General features: G+C 49.6%; 2 protein-coding genes across 2 annotated transcripts in view; both read left to right on the forward strand.

Annotated features, from left to right (window-relative positions):
- Positions 1-13498, forward strand: part of LOC143986854 (uncharacterized) — a 218624-nt gene that overhangs the window by 82467 nt on the left and 122659 nt on the right.
- Positions 554-13464, forward strand: LOC143989501 (gastrula zinc finger protein XlCGF66.1-like). The gene is made up of 4 exons (XM_077489642.1): positions 554-625; positions 12810-12924; positions 13052-13186; positions 13273-13464. The coding sequence occupies exons 2-4, from the start codon at positions 12829-12831 to the stop codon at positions 13462-13464; spliced, it is 423 nt and encodes a 140-aa protein (XP_077345768.1). The 5' UTR covers positions 554-625; positions 12810-12828.

Raw genomic sequence — 13498 nt, forward strand, 5'->3', positions numbered from 1 at the left:
CTGTGTCCGCTGACTCCTTATCAACCAGCCTGAGCAGGAAGCTGCCACATTTAGCAGCAGAAGTATTACTATGACCAGGCAGTTCAGCCATTCGCAAACCCCCAAACAAGCCAAATTCTCATGGGTTCAGTCCAAACCTGTAGATCATTCGAAGTGGTCCATGTATTGGTCCCTTATTGGTGACCAATAGGAGAAGGATTCCCTTATATTAGTAGTCAGTGGGAGAAGGACATTCTTACATCATCATGAAATTATTGTTACCGAGAGACAGAAACTGTCTGTTACTTAAGGAACCCCTAGTAACCTTTGGAGGAACCCTGGTTGAGAAAGGGTGGACTAAGCTGTAATATATTTCTATCCCCCTTGGTGGGAGTGGAGATGACCCCATCCATAAGGATTTACAGTACATATACACACAGCACAAGGCCGTGTTCACAGTATGAGGTGTTTTTGGGGCTGCAGTCCCTCTAACCTCCACAAGGTGGTGATCTGACTTATACGGAGACATACAGGAAGTCTCTATGGAAGACAGGAAGTGATATCCGGTATAAATAAGAAATTCCGGGTGAGACGTGAGTCAGGAGGAAGTATAGAGGAGACATTACTGGAACTGGCAGGAGAGGAGGTAATAAGATCTTATTTTCTATTTACACCCAGTAACCCCCCGTCATGTCCGTCCTCTTCCTCCATAGTCACTGTGATGTCTTTTATCTCCAGCAGATGATGATACACACATATATAGTGTGGAAACCTAGATTAATCCCTTCAGGGGCAGAACATTTCCCCGCTTACGGGGTAGGAACATTCTCTTCATTTTGGAGATGTCTCACCTTAGCAGTCGCTTGTAACGAGGGATGAGATTCAAATTTGGCTTGCACTGAATTTGCACTTTCACATCCTTCCTTCGAAAATACCAAACCCCCTTCCCGTGCCCAACTATCTCCACCATGTACCCTGTGCTCCACTGCTTCTCCTGCAGGCCTGGCACCAGCATGACTGATGGAGTGGAGGGTGATCGGTTCTCCGATCTCCCCTCTGGTGAATGAACCCAAAAGATTCAAATATTTCATCCAGGGCCGAAACTGGGGGGGAGGGTACCGCTGACAGAAGTAGTGACAGCAGCGGTATCACTACTCCTGTAGACAAGCCAGGCCTGGGCACATCTTGAGGGTTGCTGTGGATGCGAATGAAGAGATACCTCAGCCAAGTAAATAAAAAACCAGCAGCAAAGGAAGACTTCCAACATCAGCTTCCTCTGCTAGGCTCTGCATTAGATAATGTCATCAGTTTCAGCCCAGCAGAGAAGAGAGTAGAGGAAGTCTCCTTTGCTGTTTGCTCTTTACTGGCAGCAGTGATGTCTGGACTGTCACTGTGTCTGGGGAAAGATCAGCAGACAAGAACAGTGAGAGAGGGGATACATCTTCTACAGCAGGGGTCTCAAACTGGCAGCCCTCCAGCTTATAGTTCCACAACAGCTGAAGAGCTACCAGGTTGAGACCCCTGTACTACAGAATTCCAGAAGGTATCAAACAGCCAGTGCCCCCCCCCCATCATCTACTGAGCACCATTGCCCCTCTCCCCCACTGACTGGCAGTACTCCTAATCTGTCCCCCCTAAGCACCAGTGCCCCCCTTGTCCCTCCACTGAGCACCAGTGCCTCCTTCTCTCCCCACTGAGCACCACTGCCTCTTGTTCCCCCACTGAGCATTAAAGCTCCCCTCCTCTCCCTACTGAGCACCAGTGCCCCCCCCCCCTTCCCGAGCAGCAGTGCTCTCTTTATCCCCCTTTCGAGCATCAAAGCCCCTCTTGTCCCCTCCACTGAGGACCACTGCCCTTCTCCCCCCCACTGAACACCATGGCCCTCCTTGTCCCCCCATTGGACACCACTCCCCCCCCTGTTCACCCACTGGGCACCACTGCCCCCCTTGTTCACCCACTGAGCACCAGTACTCCGATCTAACCATGCTGTGCACCCGTGGCCTCCTTGCCTCCCCCACTGAGCACCAATACCCCCATCTCCCCCACTGAGCACCAGTGCCCCCCATCTAACCATAGTGCAGTGTGCACCAGTGCCCTCCTTGTCTCCCCCAGTGAGCACCAGTGCCTCCCTTCTCTCCCCCACTGAGCACCAGTGCCTCCCTTCTCTCCCCCACTGAGCACCAGTGCCTCCCTTCTCTCCCCCACTGAGCACCAGTGCCATCCTTGTCTCCCCCACTGAGCACCAGTGCCTCCCTTCTCTCCCCATTGAGCACCACTGTCCCATTTTGTCTCCCCATTGAGAATCAGTACCCTCTTTTGTCCCCCCACTGAGCGCCAGAGCTCCCCTTCTCTCCCTCACTGAGGACCAGAGCTCCCTTGTTGCCCCACTGAGCCCATTGAACACCAGTGTCCCATTTTGTCTCCCCATTGAGAATCAGTGCCCTCTTTTGTCCCCCCACTAAGCACCAGAGCTCCCCTTCTCTCCCTCACTGAGGACCAGAGCTCCCTTGTTGCCCCACTGAGCCCCAGTGCCCCCTTATTGCCCCTGATCTTCAAACCGTGTACCTGTACTCTGGTCCTCGTCCCATTCCTGATCCTCCGCCTACCTCCATGCTCCTGTTCCCGTGTACCCTCTCCCTGTCCTGGCTTGCTCCTTACTCCCTCTGCCTGGTCTCCTGTGCATAACATTGACTATGTTTCTCAGTCATATCCTACTGTTTGTCTATATTTGGTTTAGGTAGTTGCTCATTGTTCGGTTTAGGTAGTTGCTCATTGTTCATTTACTCATTCTCTGGTTTTGGTTTATGTGGTTCTGGTACCCCACTAAGCACAAGTCCCCCCCCCCACTGAGCCCCAGTGCCCACTTGTTGCCCCACTGAGCCCCAGTGCCCCACTGAGCCCCAGTGTCCCATTTTGTCCCACAACTGAGCACCAGTGCCCCCCTTGTCCCCCCACTGAGCACCACTGCCTTTCTTGTACCTCCACTGAGCACCACTGCCTTTCTTGTACCTCCACTGAGAACCACTGCCCCCTTTGCTTCCCCACTGCCTCCCTTGCATCCCCCACTGAGCACCACTGCCCCCCTTGTCTCCTCACTGCGCAGAGGACTTGCAATGAGAACACTAAACACAAACATGATATAAAATAATGTCATTTTTTAAGAATAAAGTTACTAACAATATAAATGCACCTCCAATATACCAGAACCACATAAACCAAAACCAGAGAATGATAATGAGTAAATGAACAATGAGCAACTACCTAAACCAAATATATACAAACAGTAGGATATGACTGAGAAGCGTAGTCAGTGTTATGCACAGGAGATCAGGCAGAGGGAGCAAGGAGCAAGCCAGAACAGGGAGAGGGTACACGGGAACAGGAGCATGGAGGTAGGCGGAGGATCAGGAATGGGACCAGGACCAGAGGACAAGTACATGGTTTGAAGATCAGGGGCACATGGGCAGAACACCAATTCAAGGGGAAATGGGCACAGAAAAGACTAAATACCGTTTCAGCAACAAGACAGTGCCACCAGCAGGTGAACCAATTCCTGGCAGTCCCCCCCTTCCTTCTAAGGAGCAGCCTCCAAACACGCAAACCAGCCATAGTTGTATGGGTTCAAAAAAGATATCCATCTGCAAAACAAGTCCAGAGAAAAGGTTCCTCTTAAGCTGAAGAAGTGCCAGGTTCCAAATGGGTTGCGCTGCTGCCAAGATCAATTAATAGGTCCCACCGCCTAGGTCAGGTGACTGACTGGGTATCCCACCTCTGGGGTTAAGGAACTGACTAGGTGTTATGTTGGCCAGATTCTCAGAGAGGTACAAAATTCGCTACTCCGCGTCCCTCAAAACAGCAGGTACCCCAAATTTGAGGTCCCACACATTATCTGCAAATTTAGCCCTGGGGTCAATACCAGGACTCTGACACCAGAGTGTCTTGTCATAACCATGTAGCTTTTCTGGCATCCAGGACTAGCTACCCTAGTGCACCTGGAATCGTGGTAATCACATCTGTTTGGGCTGTGAGGGCAAATGCAGCTACTAATTACTGAGGATATATCCAGCCCACCAAGCTTTGGTGCCCTAGGAACAACATACTGCCAGGGGGACTCAACTGAGGCTAAAAAGAATCTCAGGCCAAGCAGGTAACCCATATAAGGCATGAGAAGACTCAAAGGTTTCAAACCCGTTAACAAGTGGACTCCCATACTTTGCATTCAAATCTAGCTGAGCAGCAGGCATAGAGTCGAGGAAATCTAGCAGGGCACTAGATACAAAGTCCGTAAAACCCAGCTGAGTGGCAGACAGAGGATTGTCTGGATCAGGCTAGTCATTGCTCAGAGGATCATCGGTGGCAGGCTGGACACCTGGCACTGGTTTATCAGAGGCTGGTCATTGGGACAACAGACCATTAGAGGCAGGCAGGTCATTGGGCACAGGACCTTCAGGTGGGTCACCGGGCACAGGACCCTCCGGGGCAGGCTGGGCATCAGGCACAGGGCCTTTTGGGGCAGGCTGGGCATCAGGCACAGGTCCCTTTGGGGCAGGCTGGGCGTCAGGCACAGTATCAGGAACAAGACCATAAGGCTGGGCATTGGTCAGAGGATCAGCGAGGTCAGGCAGGAGATCAGCAACATCAGACTGGATATGGGTAGCGGGTCGAAGCTCAGTAGAGTCAGACTGGGAGGCTGTAAAATTTGCTTGATACATAGTGGCTTTATGAAAAGGTAGAGGGCCCCACTTGGCCAAATGAGTCAGTCTGTCCCAAGGATAGATAGAGCTTCTTAGACAGGTTTGAACAGATACAATTGCGGTAGGATGAGGCCTGGGCACTGAGAATCCTGAATATGGAAGGGCGGAGGAGGAGTCAGGAGTAGACTGACCCATAGTTGACGCAGTGGCAGGCAGGTCTAGAACAGAAGGCTCCATTGGTATGGGCATGACCAGAACAACTGGCATGGTGGCAGGCTTGACGAGATCGGCAGGTGCGGAGGCAGACTGGGCTGGGTCAGGAGATAAAGGCAGAATTATGCGAGTTGGAAAAAGTTTTTGTTTCTTTTTAGGTTTAGACGTTGACGTTTTTCCAAGTAATTGCAGGGCTGCAAGCAGGGAGTTCAGCTGATGGAGGAGTAGAACTAAGAGGTGATGAAAAGGAGGGAGTAGTTGCTGAGGATGGTTTCTGCGGGGGTTGTCAAGGGCAATGGAGTAGAAGGGGAAAGTGCAGCTAGTGGAGACGGGGCACTGACATGTGGTTGGAAGTATGCTGGGCTGCAACCGGGGTCGCCATGGGTGATAGAGAGGGGGATACTTGAGCAAGCTGGTATCTAGCAGCAGGAGTGGATTGGTGCAAGCTGATTGAGTGCAATATGTCGGACCAGGCTTGTAGTAGGGGTTGAGCAAAACTCAGTTTACACCTTCCTTGTATAATTCGAGAATGTACCATGGATTCTACCTGAGCTGTACTAAACGGAGGAGAAAAGTCATCACTGCCTTTAGAAATACTGGACAAAGCCAACTCTGCATCAACCTGAATCAGTGGCTGAACATCATCAAACATCCTGCCCTAATCAACTAGAGAATGAGCAAGACGAATGCATTCTAACATCTGATCTCTGGTCTGCTCCTTTAACCCTTTCCCCCTGAGCGTACGCAGATCTGCGTACTCGGCTTCCGGGGGTTATACCGGGATGATGCCCGCACCTGCAGGCATCATCCCAGTACCTTTTTTTTCAGCAGGCGATTGGCTATCCAGGCATAACAACCGATGCGGCTAAAAGCCGCTCGGCTGTCATGCCGGAGGAGCGGGAGGGGACATCCCCCCCTCCCGCCGCCTCTCGCCGCTGTTACCGGTGCTCCCACTCGATCGGGAGCACCGATTAGTGATCCGACCCCTCCGGCTGCTGGGGAGGAACTGGAACGAAGCCGTAATCGGCTTCGTTCCAGTCTCCTCATCGTAAACACGGAAGCGACGTCATGATGTCACTTCCCGTTTACTCGGCTGCCAATGGCGCCGGTTTTAAAAAAATATCCGGTATTCAGAATCGCCGTTTTCGGCGATCTGAATACATTGAAGTGTAAAGGAGGGGTGGGGGGTCTTTTAGACCCCCGATCCCTCCATAAAGAGGACCTGTCACCACCTATTACTGTCACAAGGGATGTTTACATTCCTTGTGACAGCAATAAAACAATTTAGTCATTTTAAAATAAATTAAAAAATATATATTTTTTTTTTAAAGCGCCCGCCGTCCCCGCGAGCTCGCGAAGCAAAGAAAACGCATACGGAAGTCGCGCCCGCGTATGTAAACGGTGTTCAAATCACACATGTGAGGTATCGCCGCAATCGTCAGAGCGAGAGCAATAATTCTAGCACTAGACCTCCTCTGTAACGCTAACCTGGTAACCGTAAAAAAAATTTAAAGCGTCGCCTATTGAGATTTTTAGGTACCGTACTTTGTCGTCAATCTACAAGTGCGCGCAATTATAAAGTGTGACATGTTTGGTATCTATTTACTCGGCGTAACATTATCTTTCACATTACGCAAAAAAATTGGGCTAATTTTACTGTTTTGTTTTGTTTTTATTCATGAAAGTGTCCCTTTTCCCAAAAAGTTGCGTTTAAAACACCACTGCGCAAATATCGTGTGACATAAAATATTGCAACAATCACCGTTTTATTCTCTAGAGTCTCTGCTAAAAAAATATATATAATGTTTGGGGGTTCCAAGTAATTTTCTAGCAAAAAATATGGATTTTAACTTGTAAACACCAAATTCCAAAAATAGGCTTAGTCATGAAAGGGTTAATGTTTGCAGTGTTAATTTTGGCATCGAATTTTGATTTTGTTTTAGGTATAGTCCTTTTACTAAAATGCCATTTTAGTTTTAGTCACATTTTAGTCTTCTGCAATTGTTTTAATTGTATTTTAGGCGACTAAAATCTCCAGTACATTTTAGTCGACTAATATCTCCAGTACATTTTAGTATAGTAAAATAATTTTTGTCAACTAAAATCAAACGTGTTTAGTTAAATTGTAATGCATGATTTAAGCATTTCTATAGAATTTCCAAACTCCATTATATACTCCTGGAGTTTAAAAATCAAATATGTTATTATTTATGGTGTTAAGGTTTTGACAAACTCACAGATACAGATTTAGCCACTCTGGATGGTCCGCAGAGGCCTGTAGTGCTCACAGTGCTCTGGATAGTGGTCCGAGGAGAACTGTGTAGTGGCCATAACCCGTTTCAGGGCGACCTTGACTTAATGGACTTACCTGGCCAGACCTTCTCTTGGCCTGCTCCTTCACGTCTAGGGGTTCCCAGGGTTGATACCCAACGACTTGAACACTGACACAGATAAATTCCTTTTAAAAAGGTTTATTTTGCAGTAGAACTTTCACAAACACAGTCTCTTAGGGAACAGAGGGCACGGGTGAAGAACTCAGGCACCTTGTACTGCAGGTTTAGCAAAGTCTCTATTTCCACCCAGAGATTTGCCACTCACAGCTGGGTACTTCAAGGCTGAACAGACCTCTAGCCAGTGATCATGGCAGTCAGCACGTTGACTCAAAACTTGAACAATCAACTAAGGGTGAATAGGAACCTTTTTCCACCATACCTGGAATGTTTTCCGCTTCCTCAATGGTACTGGAAAAGTATGAATTCGTCAATGTCCTTCCCAACTCAGTAACCAGGCACTTCTTAGGATGCCTCTTGCCGGCCTTCCTCCGAAGAGTCCTCCCCCGGTCACTTCCACGAGCTGCGGTGTCCCTCCAAGCCGAGAGCACACCCGGACACTTTGAATTCTCCCTCAGTTACTGCGCCTCAGACCAGCTGGTTCCGAGACTCGGGAACAGACGGATCCCTACCCCAGACCAGATAGGTCCATCAGGGGCCACCGACAGGAATATGTTGCGGGATGTCGAACACCCCGTGACCGGGACCCCTCACGGGTCTCACAAACAACTCCGGAACCCCGAATACGTGACCCACACGCGCTTAAGTACCCCCTCCCAGACTCCTCAGCGGGCCCCAGCACTCCAGCTGATTGGCTCCGAGAAGGCCGATACCCAAACACCCAACCAGACTTGGTTCTGGCCTGTCATGTGCCCCTCACTGTTCATATGACCAGGTTGAACCTTCAAACATAGCCTGGCCAGACTGGTGTTAAGGCCTACCTACATAATTAACCCTCAGAACCTTTATTGTCCCGAGACCAAAAACTAAATTTACAATGCGTGTGACATTTGATCCCAAATGTTATCTGCTACACCTGTAATGCTGCACAGTGCTCTGAATGCTGGTCTTAGGGGGCCCGTAATGCTGCACAGTGCTTTGGATAGTGGCCCGAGGAGGCCTTTAATGCTGCACAGTGCTCTGAATGCTGGTCTGAGGGGGCCTGTAATGCTGCACAGTGCTCTGGATAGTGGTCCGAGAATGCCTGTAATGCTGCATAGTGCTCTGAATGCTGGTCTGAGGGGGCTTGTAATGCTGCACAGTGCTCTGAATACTGGTCTGAGAGGGCCTGTAATGCTGCACAGTGATCTGGATAGTGGTCCGAGAAGGCCTGTAGTGCTGCAGAGTGCTTCTGAATGGTGGTCTGAGGAGGCCTGTAATGCTGCAGGGTGGTCTGAGGGGGGCTGTAATGCTGCACAGTGCTCTGAATGCTGGTCCGAGGGGGCCTGTAATGCTGCACAGTGCTTTGGATAGTGGTCCGAGGAGGCCTGTAATGCTGCACAGTGCTTTGAATGGTGGTCTGAGGAGGCCTGTAATGTTGAACAGTGCTCTGAATGGTGGTCTAAGGGGGCTTGTAATGCTGCAGAGTGCTCTGGATAGTGGTTCGAGGAAGCTTGTAATGCTGCACAGTGCTCTGAATGGTGGTCCGAGGGGGGCCTGTAATGCTGCGCAGTGCTCTGAATGGTGGAGTGAGGGGGCCTGTAATGGTGCACAGTGCTCTGGATAGTGGTCCGAGGGGGCCTGTAATGCTGCAGAGTGCTCTGAATGGTGGTCTGACAGGGCCTGTAATGCTGCAGAGTGCTGGATGGTGGTCTCAGGTCTGAGGGATGGCCTGTAATTCACAGTGCCCTGGATGCCACTGCCAGTGGTCAGAGAAGGCCTGTAATGCACACACAGTGCTCTAGACAGACGGTGGTCTGAGGGAAGGCCTCACCTTAGGCCTGCTGTAATTATAATGTACACACAGTGGGTGCTTTGTCTGCTCTCTGCTCTGGATGTGGGCGATCATCGTGAGTCGGGACTCGGGAGGCCTGGCTGTAATGCACAGAGTTGCTCTGGTTTCTGGCAGTCGTACTCGTCACGGTGTGAGACTCTGAGGCCTGTAATGCTGCCTGCACATAGTCGCTTGCTTGCAGGGAGCGGAAGCAGGTGGAGCTCCATGGAAACCAGAAGTTCGTTCACAAGGGTAAATGTCCCTGCCTCACATTTTTGTTTTGTTTTCATTCAATATCGAAAACGGAATACATTTTCCTCATAGTTTTCGTCAGTGGATGAAAATGTGCTGTACTTTTCATTTCGTTTTCGTCAAAATGCCGTAAATTTTGACAAACGTTTTCGTTGACGAAATTAACACTGTATTCCCTTTCCTCTGTCACTGGCAAAGCATAGTATAATACCTCCTCTGGATGCTTCTTGCAGCCAGCAATAGCAGAGACAAAATGGATTCCCTGGTCTTTTCTGGCCTTGGTGTTATGTCAGAGATACCGGGCGCTTTTTTTTTTTTTAAATAACAAACATGCCATACTTACTTCCACTGTGCAGTTCGTCTTTCCGCCTCTTCTCAGGTCCCCTGGCAGTGCTGGTGGCTCCTCCCCGCATCGAGTGCCCATGTTGGAGAAGGCTCTCCTAAGGTGGACACCCATGTGGGCGTGCTCCCGAGTCCTACTTCTGTGTCCATTCACACAGAATGCAGGACTCCCGGTGCCTGCGTCATTGGATTTGATTGACAGCAGCAGGAGCCAATGGCTGTGCTGCTATCAATCTATCCAATCAGGACCCGAGACACCAGCTAGAGCTTGTGTGCTAGTTCCCGGCCGGAGAAGGATCGGGGTCAGGTAAGTAAAGCGGGGGCTGCAGCACCACAGAAGGTTTTTCACCTTAATGTGTAGAATGCATTAAGGTTAAAAACCTTGAATGTTTTACAGCCCCTTTAATAATAATATAAAGGCACCTCCAATATACCAGAACTGCATAAACCAAAGCCAGAGAATCAAATGAATGAACAGAAAAAAAAAAAACAATGAGCAACTACTTAAACCAAATATATACGGACAGTTGGATATGGCGTAGTAGAGGTGTAATAGAAGCGTAGTCAGTATCAGAGCCAGGGTCATGCACAGGAGATCTGGGAGAGGGACCAAGGAGCAAGCAGGAACAGGGAGAGAGTATAGAGGAACAGGACCAGACGTACAGGTACATTGATGAGGGACACCAAGGCAAGGGGAAGTAGCACAGGAAAGAATAAATACTCTTCCAGCAATGAGCAACAGGTGATGACTGATTACTATGAGCTTCTGGCTCCTGAGAGACACCTGCTGCTGGACACTGCAGCCTATAGGTCTGGAAGGCACAGCGCCACCAGCAGGTGAACCATTTCATGACAGTCCCCCCACTGAGAACCAGTGCCTCTTTCCTCTCGTTACAAATGATTGGAAGACTCGCACTCCAAGAAAAATTCAAATGCCTTTTATTCGTGAAACAAGGTCACACAAAAGTGGGTGACAGCAAAGCGACAATAGCTAACGCGTTTCACACTACCAAGAGTGCTTACTCATAGCTAACAGACATTGAAACATATGGCAAATAAATATAGTTCATAGTTAAACACACATTGAATTAATTAGTTGATCAATTAACTGAACAGCTGATTCAACTAATGAACCAGCATGACTCCACCAGACACAGGTTCAATTTTCAATGTGTGTCACTGAAAATACATATAACCCAATATTTGTTCTAGGCCTGTATGATGGATGTAAGCAAAAACGTGTGTATGTATGTGTGTGTATATATATATATATATATATATATATATATATATATATATATATATATATAAAAAAATGTGCAACTAAAATTAGAAAATAAATTAGAATGATGGATAAATGAATGAGTGACGTAAGAAAAGTGAAAGCACAACGGCAAAAGCTGTCAATCCATAAAAATTACATAGTTATGATGACATTAAGTGAACCACATATATATTAACATGTGATGAAAGCAATAAATATTTCCTCTCCCCACTGCTTCCCTTGTTCCCCAACTGAACACCAGTGCTCTTATTTTAGCCCCCCCCACTGAGCATCACTGCCTGCCTTCTCTCCCCCCCCCCCCCCCCCCACTGAGCATCACTGCCTGCCTTCTCTCCCCCCCCCCCCACTGAGCATCACTGCCTGCCTTCTCTTCCCCCCCCCCCACTGAGCATCACTGCCTGCCTTCTCCCCCCCCCCCACTGAGCACCACTGCACCCCTTGTTCCCCCACTGAGAAACAGTGCCCCTCATTCTCTCCCCACTGAGCACCAGTGCTCTTTTTGTCTCTTCATTGAGCACCAGTGCCCCTCTTGTCCCAACCACTAAGCACCATTCCCCTGTCCCCCGACTGAGCACCAGTGCCCCTCTTGTCCCCCCAGTGAGCATCAGTGCCCCCTTTTTTCCCCACTGAGCACCAGTGCCCCCCTTGTGTCCCCACTGAGCACCACTGCACCCCTTGTTCTCCTTCTGAGCAGCAGTGCTTCTTTCTTTCCCCACTGAGCACCATTGCTCTCTTTGTCTCTTCATTGAGCACCATTGTCCCTATTGTCCCCACCACTGAGCACCATTTCCCCCTTGTCTCCCCACTGAGCGCCAGTGCCCCCCTTGTCCTCCCACTGAGCGCCAGTGCCCCCCTTGTCCTTCCACTGAGCGCCAGTGCCCCCCTTGTCCTCCCACTGAGCACTAGTGCCACCCTTGTCCTCCCACTGAGTACCAGTTACCCCTTTCGTCCCCCCAGTGAGCATCAGTACTCATTTTTCCCCCAGTGAATATCAGTACCCCCTTTTTTCCCCACTGGGTACCAGTGACCTCCCTTATCTCCTCACTGAGCACCAGTGCCCCCCTTGTGTCCCCACTGAGCACCAGTGCCCCCTTAGCACCAGTGCCCCCCCTTGTGTCCCCACTGAGCACCAGTGCCCCCTTGTGTCCCCACTGAGCACCAGTGCCCCCCTTGTGTCCCCACTGAACACCAGTGCTCCCTTTGTCTCCCCATTGATTACCACTGCCTCCTTGTTCCCCCACTGAGCACCAGTGCCCTCCCCTTCTTCACTTACTGAACACCAGTGTTCTCTGTCTCCTCACTGAGCACCGGTGCACCCCTGTTTCCCCAGTGAGCACCATTGTCTCCATTGTCTTTGCACTGAGCACCACCACCCCCCTTGTCCCCCCACTGGTCACCAGAGCCCCCTTGTCTCCCCAATGAGCACCAGTGCCCCCTCTTGTCCCCCCCTTAGCAACAGTGTCCCCTTTTGTCCCCCCTACTTGGCTTGTTTACTGACAACTGCTGCTTATCGCTATCTGTTCTATCTCCTACTGGACCCCGGGTTGCTCACCTCCTAGTAGGGTGATCCTGAGGACCACAAACTGGTACTAATATGCAGCAAAACCCATCTCTACCATCAGTTAGTGCTTAGACTCTGCACCTTGGCCTACGTCATCCGCTAGGGTGACCTGCTTCTGTACTTATCCTACTGGTCTCCGAACCTGACGCCTGACTATCACACTAATATTGTACCATCAATACAGCCCATACACAACGTAATTTCCCCTATCCTTCAACAGAGAAACCTGTGTAGATTGCATGACCACATCAATGAGGATGAAGGAGGACCGGAGTCACATGACTGAGAGGATACTAAACCTCACCCTGGAGATCATCTACCTGCTGACCGGAGAGGTGAGGAGGATTCTGGGAGGTCACATGACATCACTCTTATCTCTATTAATAAAACACAGACCTGGCTGGAGAGGTGAGGAGCATTCTGGGATTCTAACATGATGTTCCAATTGGTTCTCCAATACAGAGTTTTCCTCTTGTGAAGTCAGGTGATCATATGACCATCACAGTGCCTCCATGTGACTCCATAAAACCTGAGAGACACAACATGCAGAAGATTCTAGAAGTCGCCAAGAAGATGATGGAGCTGCTGACAGGAGAGGTGAGCGGTGCCGGGAATTCTGGGACATTATCCAGTAACAGACAAGGGATGTGTCTGGATGGTGACTGTATCATTGTGTGTGTCAGGTTCCTATAAGGTGTCAGGATGTCACTGTCTATTTCTCCATGGAGGAGTGGGAGTATTTAGAAGGACACAAGGATCTCTACAAGGACGTCATGATGGACAATCAGCCGCCCCTCACATCACCGGGTAAGAGGAGACTTTATTGTAAAGGAGAGAGCAGTACGGAGGCTCCACCTAGATCCCCCATCATCTGATAAACACATAGAAACAATGTATTCAGTCAGTGTG

Source organism: Lithobates pipiens, unplaced genomic scaffold (assembly GCF_037356315.1).
Source record: "Lithobates pipiens isolate NorthernLeopardFrog02 unplaced genomic scaffold, aLitPip1_a1.2 Scaffold_18, whole genome shotgun sequence".
Classification (NCBI taxonomy): Eukaryota; Metazoa; Chordata; class Amphibia; order Anura; family Ranidae; genus Lithobates; species Lithobates pipiens.

Excerpts from the sequence above, each read along its gene's own strand:
- LOC143989501 (XM_077489642.1), top strand. The coding sequence starts at position 12,829 with ATGACCACATCAATGAGGATGAAGGAGGACCGGAGTCACATGACTGAG. Across the intron at positions 12,925-13,051 it reads TCTACCTGCTGACCGGAGAG|AGTTTTCCTCTTGTGAAGTC; the intron begins GTGAGGAGGATT and ends TCTCCAATACAG. Across the intron at positions 13,187-13,272 it reads TGGAGCTGCTGACAGGAGAG|GTTCCTATAAGGTGTCAGGA; the intron begins GTGAGCGGTGCC and ends TGTGTGTGTCAG.